This window comes from Ammospiza caudacuta, chromosome 3, assembly GCF_027887145.1.
Source record: "Ammospiza caudacuta isolate bAmmCau1 chromosome 3, bAmmCau1.pri, whole genome shotgun sequence".
In the NCBI taxonomy this organism is placed as follows: domain Eukaryota; kingdom Metazoa; phylum Chordata; class Aves; order Passeriformes; family Passerellidae; genus Ammospiza; species Ammospiza caudacuta.
The window spans coordinates 74,854,557-74,869,343 of NC_080595.1; the positions used below are offsets into that span (position 1 = coordinate 74,854,557).

General features: G+C 38.4%; 1 protein-coding gene across 1 annotated transcript in view; it reads right to left on the reverse strand.

Annotated features, from left to right (window-relative positions):
- The window catches only part of MFSD2B (MFSD2 lysolipid transporter B, sphingolipid), a 39,179-nt gene that overhangs the window by 22,964 nt on the left and 1,428 nt on the right, over positions 1-14,787 (reverse strand). Inside the window, exons 2-5 of the mRNA XM_058801840.1 lie at positions 10,721-10,837; positions 6,514-6,638; positions 2,955-3,078; positions 1,676-1,754 (exon numbers count right to left, since the gene is read on the reverse strand). Of these exons, the coding sequence (XP_058657823.1) occupies positions 1,676-1,754; positions 2,955-3,078; positions 6,514-6,638; positions 10,721-10,837 (445 nt within the window). The remainder of the gene's footprint in view (positions 1-1,675; positions 1,755-2,954; positions 3,079-6,513; positions 6,639-10,720; positions 10,838-14,787) is intronic.

The following is a 14,787-nucleotide window of genomic DNA, read 5'->3' on the forward strand; positions in this document are numbered from 1 at the left end:
TGCACAAAAATACCAACATTTGAAAAGTCAAAACTATGGTTCACTCCACCACCTTAATTTGGTTTAGGAGAACAGCTGCACACTCAAAAGTTAAACCCTTTCTGAACAATAAATGACATGGAGTCATTTTCTGAACTTTCAGCCATGGAGTTCAACAGCTTTTATGAGTACAAGTTTCACATGCCTGTGAAGCCCTGCATGGGACTAGCAGATCAGAAATCACATTTATTTGGATCAGAGCCTCTGAAGACATAAAACCAGACAATAGAAAACACTAGGTACATAGATTTAGTTAGAATTTAGGCCAGATGACTCAGAATACAGTCAGTGCCAAAGAATATAACACAACTGGAATCTCCTGCTGTTTAGTCCTGTCCTGTGGCTGTCAGTCCAGAATTTTTCCTAAAGACAGTTGATGATAATGCAAATTACAACAGTTCTTATCTCTGGAGAGGGATTGGGTTTCTCAGGGGATATCATATCTAGAATTTTTGACATTACATTTTCAGTTCTTCTTGCTATTTCACTGTGCCTCTGTGGGTCTCAACATAATCAAGGATGTTGAGAGTTAGAAGGACTAATGGAAGAGAAAAGGGATCTTGTCAGGAAGACAAAACAGATGCAACAAAAAAACCTAAAAGATATTCTAAAGCAACACTTTAAGGACTAGTTAAGACATAGAGAAGTCTTCCATGTAATATTTGACTTTTTTCTCTTTATCTTGCTTATTGCAGTTACACAGTAAAGAAGGCATGAGAACAGAGCTGAAGAGAGTAGGAGGGGAGGAAACTGTTCTTGCATTCAATTTATGATCTATACAGGAAATCTTGAAAATATTTTCACTGCACTTTTTTTTTGTCTGATTGATTTGCTTCAAAGCTAAAAGTTTGTCTGGTTTTGGTAGTTGAAGAGACAGAGATATGGTCTGGAAAGCCTCATTCTTTTAATTAATACACTCAGAGTGCTAGCTGTATTACAACAAGATCTGCCTTTAAACTACCTGGTGTATGCCAGAATTAATTTAAAAAACACAGATTAAATGAAAAAAGATATTTCAGTTGGTGTGAACATGCACACAAAATTACTTTCCTTTTTGGTGAGGTTAGGTGTCTTGGTTCTATGACTTCTCAATTTTTTTTCTGAGAACTCATAGAACCAAGAAAACCTAACCTCAAACCTGAGAAAATAGGTTTGGCATCTGAATTTATAACATGAAACACATAAATCTGAGGAAATATGAACTAAAAAAGAAGGTGAGAGAACAAAACAACAAACCCCAAACAAAACCTAAACAACAAACTCCTCAAAATTACTTTTATACTTTCTTTAATTGAATGTTTCTTGGTTTTCCCCCTACAAATCACCTTGAAATTAAACCATTATTCCTTACCCTGATTTGGTTAGGAGTGATTTTTTTATTGTTTCCTCTGGCTAGCAATAAACCAAAAAGAGTTTATAGCTGATCAGACAATTTGAGACAATTAAATATTAACGTCTCCTATTTAACTAAAAAAATGCAATTCCTTTGAAGACAAATTAATTTTCATCACATATTAAAACATTCTTATAGAAGTCGAGTTTAGGGACACAAATCACTAAGAACTTCCTATAGATTAAGAAGTATTTTCCATAAAACTCAGTCCAATCCCCAAGAGAGAGCCCAGATCACACTCACTATAGGCTGTTGCAGAATCTCTGTCCTTCTGGTCCGTGCTGAGAAACATGGTGAGGGCAGAGTATGGTACTTGGAATAACTATGGGAAGAAAGAACATAGGAAATGTCAGGGTAAAACTGCTGTATTCCTTTGATATCCAAGAAAATGGTTTAATGGGACCTTGGAATTAATTTAGAACATTCATTCAGAACACTAAGAACCCTCAACTAATTTTTGTGCACACAGTCCTGCCTTTTCTTTCTGGTTTGAAAAGCATATAAAAGGAAAACAGTATATTTCAGAATACAAATAATAAATAATAAAATACCCAGAGGGTTTACCTCGATGTTGTGCTCCTTCAGTTTCGTTGGAAAAACATCCTTCACTGAGAGACTCAAAAGAACTTTTCTTTCTTTGCACTAGGACACCATTGTGCTCCTAGTTTGAGCTAACTAACAGGAAGCCAAGCCATAAAGAAGAAATACAGTTTTTCACTTTATTCAAGCCAGAAGACTATACAAATACCCAAAATATTTCAAACATCTGTCTAATTATGTAAATCCAGGAGATAATAGTGAAAACTACTCTTTCAGCACCACTTGTCACACGCTCCTTAATTTAAGCATAAGTTAAGACCACTGCAAAGTGGAACTGGGACATGAACCTGCTTGAATAACCAAGTTCTCTGTGGTGTTCCCACCACTCCAGAAATCTGTAGCCAAATTAAGTCTTGCACTCTGCATCCCACAATGTTTGTACAAAACGATTTTCTGTTCACCTCCATCAAAAATGGTACGTGTGTACATTTTCAAAACTGCCAGGGAAACCCTGTGTTTCTCTTTCAAAAGAAAGAGGAAAGAAATTATTTAAATTATTTAAAAGAAAGAAATTATTTAAAGAAATTATTTAAAACAATTATGGATGCCTTCTTTCTACTGGGAAAACAAAGGACTTAGGGAAATATTCAAGCTTAACATGAGAATACAGAATTCCTAATCTTCTCCTGAGAAGTTATGAGAAGTTGGATGTCCAAGTGGAATTAGGAATCTGAACATCTATACAAGAATGAGTTGAGGGCACTGGAGGTAACCTGGATGAATTAGCAGTTCATTTACCGGAAAAAGCATTGACAGAAACCACCAACCAGCAGAGTTTGATAAAAGGGCATCTGCTTGTCCCTTAAACTCACTAGAACTAGAAGTAAAATGTGAAAACAAGTTTACCAAATATGAGTGCTCTAATGTAGACAGACAACAAGCAAGTCCCTGCTGAGAACATCATGACCTGTATTCTACTTACTGTGGTCAGTGCTTGAAAAAGGCAGTGGAAAGTCAGGTACCAAGCAACTCTTCCTGAGACAAATGGAGGTAGGTACCACATTAAAAAATAGGAGATTATTGTGAAGGGTGTACATGCCAGCACCCTGAGAAGAAAATTAACACACATCAACAATCTTAAAATAATGATAGTAAAGCACATTAAATTTTCCTGCTAATAATCAATATAACACAATTTATGTGCAATTTTTCTAACTGCAGTAATGTATGCTTTTAAATATCAAAATTTAGTGTGCATTAAATACACAGATTAATATAAAATATATTAATATTAATATAAAATATATAAATACACAGATTAATACTTTCATAAAGAGGAAAAAACCCCAGTGAGTCTGAAAGAAAAGAGCTACATTTAAATTAATATCCCACTCAGAAGTGACAAAATTTCCTTTCACATGCACTGTAACAGCACACCTATATTGCCATTCCTTGGCATATCTCTCAGATTACACATTTATTAGAAAGAATCACTAAAAAATAAGATCTCTTATCATGTCTTTGCATACTCCAGAAATTTTTACATGAGTTTACTTATTATTGAGATTCCCCCTTCTAATTATAGTGTCTTTGGTTTCTCCCTGAACTTAGTCTCTTCACAGCTACTTCAAACAAGTGTAAATATGTTTATACACTTAAAAATATTCAAAAAAGCAAAAGAGACAATGGACAACCCTTTGTGAAAGCTCCTACACTGTGTCTAGTTGGGTAGATGATAATTTCCTCCATTTAACTCCTAATCACTTCAAACACAAAAGGATCATCTTCAGAGAGGAAGGTGTCTTAAAAAGAAAAACCACAGAAACTTATACTCCAGACATTGCCATTAACCAGCAATTAATGACATTAGTCTAAAACCTATTTCAGGCAAATAGCATTTGTTAAACTCCATGATACAGAACTGGTCAGATGCTATTATTTCCTAAAAGTCTAAGCTGCAGCATCAGGCCTGTCCTGTATTCTTGTAAATCAGGCACTGAACAATGTATTTAGATGACCAAGATCCTGACAAAAAATTTCCAAACACATAAAAGAGAAAACAGATTAATCCCTTCACAACAGCACTACGGACATTGGGGGTCAGCTGGTTATTTTGCAATCGTGAACTGAAAACCTGGAATACAAAAGAGTAATGTGGGTAAATAGTTTAGTAAAACAATGGCTTTCCCACACTGCTCTTTGGGATGGACAGCATCACTGAGAGCTGAACATTTACCAGGAAAGTGCCAGGTTCTGGTATTCTCTGCCCCTCTGGTCCCCAGCCCACAGTTCACCCACAACAATGGAAAATATAAACAAGGGTAAAATCCTAACACATCTCAGGGAATCTACCTTCCACTCCAAAAGCATGAGCTCTTCCAGATGGTGTCCAGGCAGTCATCACACTAAATATCTTCACAGTCACTTTTTCATGCAACTTTTTGGCAACAACCCTCTTGGTATTGTTCTCCTCTTTCCCACATTTTCCTTTCCTCTCTAATGCCAGGGAATTTTCAAAGCCTTGCTGGAGTTGCTGAATATCTGATTGTCAGCTATTATCTCTTTTGACAAAATGTTAGACCAGTATTTCAAGACAATGCCTGCTTCTGCCTTTTAAAGCCATTAAATAAGTGGTTGATGACTTTGTGTTATATTGAGGACAGTATTAAGCAATAGTTAAACATTCACCTCCCTTACTAAGGTTCTTGCTTTGCTGACAAGCTTTTCTGACTGAAAAAAATCCATTGCTTCATTCTAGATTGTTAAGAAGTCAGAAAAAAATCAAAATGCTAAAGTGTTTTTAAGCTAGGGGAAGACACATTTTTTGCTTTGTAAAAAAAAAAAAAGGCCTGACTCTCAAAGTCTAGGAACAGAATTGCCATGAAAATATTAGTGTTACCAAAAAAATTCCAGAGAAAATCCTCCTGTAAAGAGCATCTGTTTGATGAAAGGTGGGGTTAGATAAGCACTTTTCCTGTAAGAAGTGCAAGATGTGCTGGAGCTGGTTTACAGTCAAAAGGGCTGATAAGTTCATGCTGGTGCTAGGACAGGAATCATTCTAACATCAATGCAACACTAACAATAAACACATGCACTTGCTGTGTTTTCAGAGAACTTTAAAAAAAGGGGGAAAAGCATCAGAATATTTCTAATGGCATTTGTATTAAAATTTCATTGTTTTCCTTTTGGATAGATTTTTTTACTTGGTTAATTCAGTGGTCATTAAAAACCATACCACTTATCTGGCCTCCAACCAAATCCTGAAAAGAGAAACAGCAGTAAACTCCTCTTTTCCCATGAGTCTTGACAAAAAGCTTAACTTCAATCTGAAGACCCTGTTTACTGGGCCAAGAGCAGCTTTTTCCAATCAGTACTTGCCTTCTCTATTTTGTCAGATATAAGCTGCCCATGGACAAGTTTCTGTAGCCATAAAACTGTATAACATCAAGAGAACCAGCTAAAAACTGTGCTCATTTTCCCCTGAAATTTCAACTTCCTTGCTCAGGACACATTTACTCTTAGATTTTTGTTGTAAATCAAGTTTGTGGGTTATATCAATTAAAATTTTGCAATTAATTTAAAATACATCCATATAATGTATGAGAAAAAATGATGAAAGGCTCCCTATTTCACAAACTCATCAATCTCCCCTTGGCTTCCAAAATACTAAAATCCAACAAACACATGCCCTGTGGCATAGGTGAGTTCCTCTAGCATGGCTCAATCTTTTCCAATTTTTCTTGCTTCACACCTGTCAATCTCATTCCTATATGACCAACATTCATTGCTCCAACCTCTCCTTGGAGCACATGGAGAGCACGTGCCCATGGGTAAGATGTCACAGTGAAACATCACACACTTCCTTCACAAAAAACCAAAACCTTGCAGCATCTCATGACTAGTGAGAGTCCTACATGACTCACTGTAAGAGTCATGGTGGTTTTTTAATGAACTTTTTTGACTATGGGGTGTAAGAGAAGCAGGACTCTGATAAGTGGTAAGAACCCCACACAGCGCCATGGCAGCACTGGCTGCTGGGCCCTTTGGTGCCATGGTTTCACATCTGTTCCACACCCATGCACACATCTGTTCCACAGCTGTGCATGCATCCTTCCCTGAACTGAAAGGCCTGGGCAGGAGCTCCTGGAAGGTTGATTGTGACATGTGAAGGCACTCTAGGACATAAGTAGAAATAAGTTCCAACTTATTGGAACTTATGGAAGTGAAAGATTGAAGTCAAACTAAACAAATCTAGACAAAGATTAAAATTCAACCACAGATTTAAGAAAGTTTTAGAACTCAGCTTCCAGTTTTGCTAAAAAGAGTCTCTTGGCTTCATTTATTTGCATCTCCAGTGATAAAAAATCTCTTCTGTGATTTCATGTGTGAACAAGTTAAAGACAATATGGCAATTTTTTAGTTTTTATTTTATATATGTGGAATGAATACAATCCATGAGTCTAATTCAGTGGGGGGGATATATGATCACAACACTCAATATTCACATATATATGTAAATATATGTACACACTTATACTTACCAAGGCATGAGCCGGCCAATTTTTGTCCATCTACTTTTGCTAATAAAAAAGCCAGCGACAGGATCAGTAACTGCACCTGAGGCTTTGCCAATGAACAGCACCAAAGAGGCATGAAATGGAGTAATCTGAAAGTAGACAGAATACAGTAAACAAGAGCCATTGTTTCACAATACAATGAAACAGCATAAAGCAACTTTCCAGAAAAAAACACCTCAGTGTTTTAAAGAATAATGATCATTTACAAAACACGTCTGCTGCTGTCATAGAAATTCCTATTGGTTACCCATAGCAAACAAATGAGACATTGAGATTGGTGTTGTGAATTAAAGGATCACAAGGGAAAAATGCAAGGAAGGAAACATCCAGAATGTGTTTGGGATGAGGAAAATGAATCAGTCAAATAGCAAAGTTCTTGTTTTAGTCATACAATCTGACAGAGTCCCTCTGTAATTACCCTCTTGCTTTCCCCCCACCACATCTCCATCTCCCCATATCGTTATCTTGACGTGATCTAAAAAAAATGGTAGAGAGGGCTGTTTACATGCAGCAATGTTTTTTCCTCTCCTGAGATCACAAGGCTGCCAACTGGTGGCATGGGGCTGAGGAAGAGGTTGTTGCACAACAGACTTTATCCACCTGGGACTGAGCAGTGACAAGTGAATTGCGTAAGGCACATCTGCTCAAGTCAAAGTTGCCAGCACATGTCCATTGCATCTCACTTCAAAAATGTTCATGGATTACATAAAAATAAAATGGCCAAGTAGAAAAACCTCTGAAATTAACCCAAGTGGACCATACTTTTGTGCTTCTGTAGAAATACAGTTTATCCCAGGCAAGGCAGTTATTCTTTCACATGTATCTGTACAGAGCTTAGGAATTCCCATCACACAATGGTTAAAACAAGTGGGTTCTCTTCCCAGTGTTCAGTTCATGTCACTGCAATTACAGTCCTGAAAAAAAGTCACTGAAATCTATATAAATGTGAATGTTCCTCACATCAATTATTGAGAGAAGCTCCTGAAAGAGTCTCTGTGGCTTAAACGGCAAGAGCAGACAAGAGCAGTCCCTTCATCTCTGTGCTTCACCATATCAGTGCTCCAAAGGCCTGGAAAACAGCTGACACAACACCAAGCTTAAGCAGGTGTCCCCTGCTTTCCTTCAAAGGATTATGTCTCCCAGGCAGCAGCACCAGGCATGCAGCTGGTGCAGGCGCCCTGCCTGCAGAATTTGCTGTAGGTGCTCTCTCAGAGGTGAAAGAAGGAAGCAGTGATCTCTGAATGTCCTGGATGACCAGCACAAAAGGCAGGTGCTACAGATTTCCAGCATCACACCCCTTACATTTTAACCCAAATTAGGTGAAATTGCAGTGGCAGCCAATGTTCCTGTCACCGCCAGCTCCAAGACACACAGTCCACCCCAGAGAGTCTGTTAACAGGGAAGGACTGGGAATGGCAGTGTCCAGCAGATAACAACAGTGGCTCTCCATTCCACTGCTGCATGGTGGGATGGAGCTGGGATGAGCACAAGACTGTGTCCCACCTTCTTGCTGATCCACCCGAGCTGGCCTGTGCCCTCCCTCAGCCACCAAAGGTGGCGAGCAGCCCACCAGCCCTGAGAAAAACTCACTGTGGGGGCTGCACCAGGACTGCCCACAGGCCACTACTGCTTCTCAAGAGACAGGGCAGCCAAAATAAGCACAAAACAGCAGTCAGAAAGATACAGGCGTTGAAGTACTGCAGTTATGAGGGGAACAAGAAGAAAAACTACAAATTAGGTGAGTTCCAGATTTGTATTTTGTTCGGACATTTTGTGAAAGAAAGCTTTCAGGAAAAAGCAAAACCTCTTTCATGTTAGGAGTGGAATCTGTGTGGTCACCCTGTCTTCATCATTGGGATGGGCTTATACATCCCTTGGCTGCATTTTCTTATCTCCTAAATCTAGACAGTGTCTGTCAGCAGCAATGCCAGAAACTTCTCAGTGTTAATAAAATACAAGCTAAAATATGCTAAATTCACCCATCTCAAAAGGAATAAAGACCAGAATCCTTTAATCAGAGAATTCTGGTGTCCTCTAGCAATTTGTCTCAAGGATCCCATGTGGTTTGGAGTTCCATTTATGTCTGTAGTCTACACAGGTAACTTAGGTGGAACAAAGAATTTAACTGGAAGTTACAGAAAATTAATAGAAAATAAAATTTTCTTAGGAAAGATCCAGATTATGCATGAAAGATTACACTTTGTGACTTTTACATTCTCTCAAGTAGCTAAAACAATTCTGCTCTCTAAATGGGCAAGAAATAAATCCAGGTAGTGACTATATTATTACATTCTTTCCCCTGAAAATGCATGGGAAAGAACACAGGATTTCAGACCTATTTATCAGAACTTGAAATAAATCCTGTCCCTGCAGGACTACTTTAAAGAACAAATTAAACCACCAGGGAACAAATAATTAAGCTCCTTAATGAAAGTGTAAGTATATCACCACCAACATTAAGCAAAATTATTTGGTTTCAGTAGAAGCTTGTTAATAAAATAATTATTTTGTTGTCACTTTTTTAGGTAGTGCCCAAAGATGCGTGGATGGGATCCCAGCTTTCTGGACACTGCACACAAACACAGGAAGGATCAGTCTCTTGCTTCCAGAATTTTCAGTCTGTGTGACAAGCAAAGAATGAGGAAATTGCCATACTTCTAAGCACCCTGGGGAAATCGTGTTAGAAGCTTTCTAATTTAGTTCCTGCTTCATCATCTCCAATGGTTTGCACTGCCATCCTTCATGTCAGTGTGCAACAGCTTTAGTTAGAGCTGCTCCACCTCCCTGCTGTACCCCCAAGCTCCTTTTTCCACCTCCAGCTCCTCAGTTTCCACACCATCCACTCAACATCTTGGGCACTGCTGTCCAAAACTGGCTCCTTTTCTACATCATCTACATCTACATCTGCATCTGCATCTGCATCTTCTACATTCTACATCTTTAATCAAAACAATACACTCAAGATGATCTCAGCTGTACAACACAACTTATTGTGTTGAAAATTTTATCAAGTTACAAGTCAGCTTTTAATACCAGATTTTACAAGAAAACTATAAAACCTAACTTTTGGACACCTGCAGTCACAATATCATGTCTTTAGACAGCAAATGGGTAATGATATCTGACCCAGAACATTCTGGTTTTTCCTGCAAATAGGAACAGTCATCAGTGCTGAAGTCCCACATGTAGTTTCACAGCTGTTCACACAGTCCTTGCAATTTGACCTCAGCTCCCTAAAATCCTTTTTTCTATCCTAGTACCTTGTCCTAGTTACCATGCATGCATACAAGAAAAGACAGAACAGTAAAAATTGCTTATGGATTGATTTTCTTTGTGTCTCTGCTGTTCTGAAATCTAGCTGGAGCAGCTGAAAGTCAGATGAATGGGATGACTCCTAATGCTTTGTTTCACCAGGTCTGCTTCTGCAGCAGAGAACAACTGGAAGCAAAGAACCTTCAGGAAGGATAACTCAGCTTTATTTGCCACAAAATAACCTTAGACAAACAAAATAAAAATTGTGTGAAATTATCACAGAATCACTGGGTTGGAAGAGACCTTTAAAATCATAGAGTCCAACCCAGCCCTAACACCTCAACTAAACCATGGCCCCAAGTGCCATATCCAGTCTTTTTTTAAACACATCCAGGGATGTGTTTAAAGAGCTCTGACACCTCCCCAGGCAGACCATTCCAGAACTTTATCACTCTTTCCATAAAAACCTTTTTCCTAATATCCAACCTATATTTCCCTTGGCACAGCTTAAGACTGTGGTGGCTACTGGTTGCAACTGGAGTGATTTTTAACCTAAACCAATTGAACAAAACTTCAGCATGGTGCTGTTAACGTTTTCAGATGTCTCCTATCTGACACACTTTGACTCCTGACACTGAATTTTCAGAACTGATTTTCCTTGTGTCTGCAAGTGTGTGAACTCTACAGCACCCATACTAAAAATGAACAACAGACATCTCAAGACAGAAAGAAAACTAGAGGGAAAAAAATTAATTCTGGACAAGTTAATGCAGTTTCCAGGATGCTGAACAGATAGAGGCAATGACAATGAGACAATTTAAAATATTTATTAACTAATTCCTCTTTTATCATTCCAGGGACATGGCTGATAATATCAGAGTGAAGTCTACAGTCTGCAAATGTTTCTTGTGCTACTTACATGGGCTATGTCTAGCAGGTAGATCTGCAGGAAGAAGGAAGCAGCACTCCCTGCCACTTGGTTTGGGGCCCCTCCTATGGCATAGCAGATCTTGCTGCACATCGAGAGCCTGTGGCCCTGTGTGAGAGGAAGCAGAACAAGCCATGAGTAAACCAAGGTGCACAAGTCAAAAGCTACACAAGTGATAAGGTTAAAGTCTATAGTTAACACCATTTTGATGTATTTGCTTCACAGCTATTCCACTAATAAATCTGTATGCCCTCAACCCCTATCATCAACAAGCATTTGGGTGCTTGTTACTTTGATTTTTAATGGATTTGTTCTCTAATTCAGCCCCTGAAAACAGATTACAGTGTTCCTAAAATTGAGTTGTGATGACCCTCAGGCTTACCTGTCTTCCTCTCACAAGTTATTAAAAGGAAACAAGCAAGAAGCAGCAGAGAAGTGCTATACTATTGTTTACTATTATTTGAGCTTAGTTTTGTCTTTGAATGCTTAATTCATATTTTAAAGGTTGAAAACTTGTACCTTAAAAAAATATTTCTTTTATTAACCTTTCAGATAATAATTGATAAATACACTCATACCACAGTAATTATACATCATTCACAGAAAGTTCCACAGACCTAACAGATCCCAAACATTTGTGTTTTGTTTCTTCCTTTGTCACAAAATGCTGGTGTGACACTGGCAAAATCACTTGACTTTGCATATCTTCCTTTTGACTTGACTTTTCTATATCTTTGTGAAAATTGGCATCATATGGTAAGTAATTTTGGGCCCAAGATTTTTTTAGAAAATCACTCCATGTGTATTTACAACATTCTGCAAAACTGTGCTCTCTCATTTGTCATTTGATGTTTGAAAAGTACCATAAGCATGCAAGAATATTCTCAAATACAACAGGCAAATAAAATAAATGTTGAAAATAAGGGTACACACCAGTAATTAAAATACAAAAATTTCTACAGTTTCTAATAGAGATTCTAATGAAGAACATAGGGTTTTTTCCCAACTGTAGAAGTCCGGGATACTGGAAAGCCCTTTAAAAAACGTAAGATTTAATTTTATGCCATAAAATTCAAAATTAGGAAAGAAAATGACTCTTTGTGAATCTGTATTCCTTTCAGAGGGACAACACATCAAATCAAATTTTTAACTTTGAGGCTTTCAGTCTCTCTTTAAAATTCGCTGCCAACAGGAGCCAAGAAACATGAAGAGGAGCAGCAATATTAATCCTGGGTCTGTTTTCTCTCTGAACTGAGTACACAAGCCCTTAATTCTTATGTTAGATTGGGATAAAAATAGAGATATGGAAATGAAATCCACCACAATGATATTCTGACACATTACCTAATTTCTGAACATTTTTAAATTTAATAACCCATCATCATTACTCTGTAACATTTTTGAAAAGTTGTAGATTTCTAGGCAATGCCTTTCATCATCTAAACATTTCCCTTTGAACTGTTTTATCAGAGTGGGTGTGAACAAACAAGCACAAGTATCAGGACTCCTTCCTTTTTGTGTTTTCCCAGAAAAAGACAGGGTGGGATCCCATTACTACACCCAAGGAAAGTGGACACTGTCAGGGCATGAACTGCAAAATGTTATCACCACAGCAGGCCTCACTTTACACCGCAGTTGGCAATTTTCTTCTTTGCAGGGGAAAAAAAGTGATAAACAGTCACAAGACAGACTTCATAGTAACAATTATTCTATTTAATTTGATAATAGATTGCAAACAAAACAAACAGACTATGTATTTGCTGTCCAAAGTAACTCTTCATTTTCCATACATAAGTACTAATAAATATGAGCTTTCCTAGACTTGTGAGCCCACACAACTTGCTTGACTCATTCCCATGCCCTTGAGCTTTGCTCTAGGGGCTGTGTACTTTAAAACTTTGTCTCACTTTTTTATTTTTTAGGCATTCCCTTTTTTGAGTTTTATTTTTTTTAGTCATTAAATTACTTTAAAAGTTTGGTTCCCTTGATACTTTCCCTCCTGATCTCCAAGCATTGGCAAGATGACCTTCACCTGAAATCGAGATATAAACCACTGCTATGCAAATCCTTATCCTGTGTCCTATTGCAACCTCAAAAACTGAAAAACCTTTTAGATCTGTGGTGCTGCCTTCACACTCACTTTCACTAGTAATTTTCATAGACTCACAGAATGGTTTGAGCTGGAAAGGACTCCTGAAGATCATCCAGTTAAACCCCTCTGCTATAGGCAGGGACACCTTGCTTGCTCTGACCCCATCCAACCTGGCTTTGAACACTTCTAGGGACGGGGCAGCCACAGCTTCTCTGGTCAAGCTGTGCCAGGTCCACAACCCCTTCATAGTGAAAAATTCCGTTCTTACATGCTTCTTTTACTTTGAAACCATTGCCCCTTGTCCTTTCAATAGCTAAGGCTGTGGTGAAAGAGAAAAAGCAAATGCCTCTATAGAACATACATGATTCCAAAATGTTTTTAGAAGAATGTGAAGTTCTCATGAAGTAATCTAATTAAGGCTGTGGTACACAAAATGGTCAACCAAAATCTAAACTTACAGGCTGCAGGTGGTACTCCTGTCTTTACAGCAGTTTCATGGTTAGAAAATTGACAATCTTAGTACATATTTTTGAAGTCTCACTGCAATTCCACACACACCCAGAATGCTGCTCAACTACTCCTCTGAACCGTGCTCCCCGATCTCCTTGAAGCAAAGTTAATACTTTGGTCACAGCAGTAGTTAAGTTTTAATTAAATTTTGGTTATGAATGTTATTTTCAGAATAAAACAAGCTGTCAGATGGAAACGGCATACAGAGGTGTCCTGTCTGGTCACCCACAGAAAAAAGGAATCTGCAGTTCATGAGATAGAAATGGCATACAGAAGTGTCCTGTCTGGTCACCCACAGAAACACAGGGAATCTGCAGTTCATGAGCCCCCTGGAAGGTAAGTTACATCCTGATCACTGTTCCATACCTGTTTTCCTTTTATTTTGCCTAATTGCTTTTGGAACTTGTTTGTACATTAAGCTGTAAACACCACAGCAGTTCTGCATGGCAATGACACATACTGTGAAAGGAAATGCCACTGTCACTGCAGATCTGCTGCCTGCTAATTTCATTGAGTGTCCCTGAGCTTCTAGCTGCTGAGAAGCAATCCCTCAGAGTCTACATTCTGGAGTGTCTTTCAAAAAGAATCAGCCTACAGTAGATTTTTGCCTCTCCATGTTGAATTCATATGATGATGACCACATTCTCTGCCTCAGTACCCAATGGAAAGTGGTAAAATGAAGTAGGACCCTGCACCAGTAAAGCTGACACATTTCTTTCTCTCTAACTTCCTACAATTAAGGGCACACAAAATGCATATGGCAGCTGTCTGCTACAGGATCTACAGCAGATGGCAGCTGTCTGCTCCAGGATCTAGAGCAGCAAGTCCCTGAGCCTTGGTTGGGTTTGCATGATACTGCTCACAGATGCTGACAGCAGCAGGATAACACTGAGCAGGGCAGAGCTCTGGCTATCAGCAGCTCGCAGGGCTTTCCTCCAAGGGCTGGGTGTCCCTGCTGCATTGCTTCCTCAAAAAAACACAAATGCCTGATTCCTGTGAAATCCAGTAAAAGCCTCTTCATCTGTGCAGGTTTGTCAGCAAGCTGAAAGTACTCCACAAATCATTAGAGACAGAAATGCATAGGTCTAATAAGGAATGAAACATAAAAGTACTACCAAAATTTTGTTTTGAGACCCCTGTGGCCTAATTGAACATCAACATCAAATTGCTTCTACAAGCTTTAGTAGAAATGTGAGATGATGGAATGAGAGGAAAGGGGACAGAAGGTCAAAGAAGTTTTTTTGTTCTCAGATTAACTTGAAAATTTCTCACTTATACACACTCCCATCATATCAAATTTAATTGTGTTTCACGGCAAACCAAGAAAGCATAATAGCTGAGAGATTTTATTTTGCTCCTTAAATAGAAAGCTTAAACGTTGTTATGGAAAATTAATGCTTCTCCTACACTGTAGTTCCTTTATTTTTAATTCTCTTGTAAGTTAAAACCATACTTG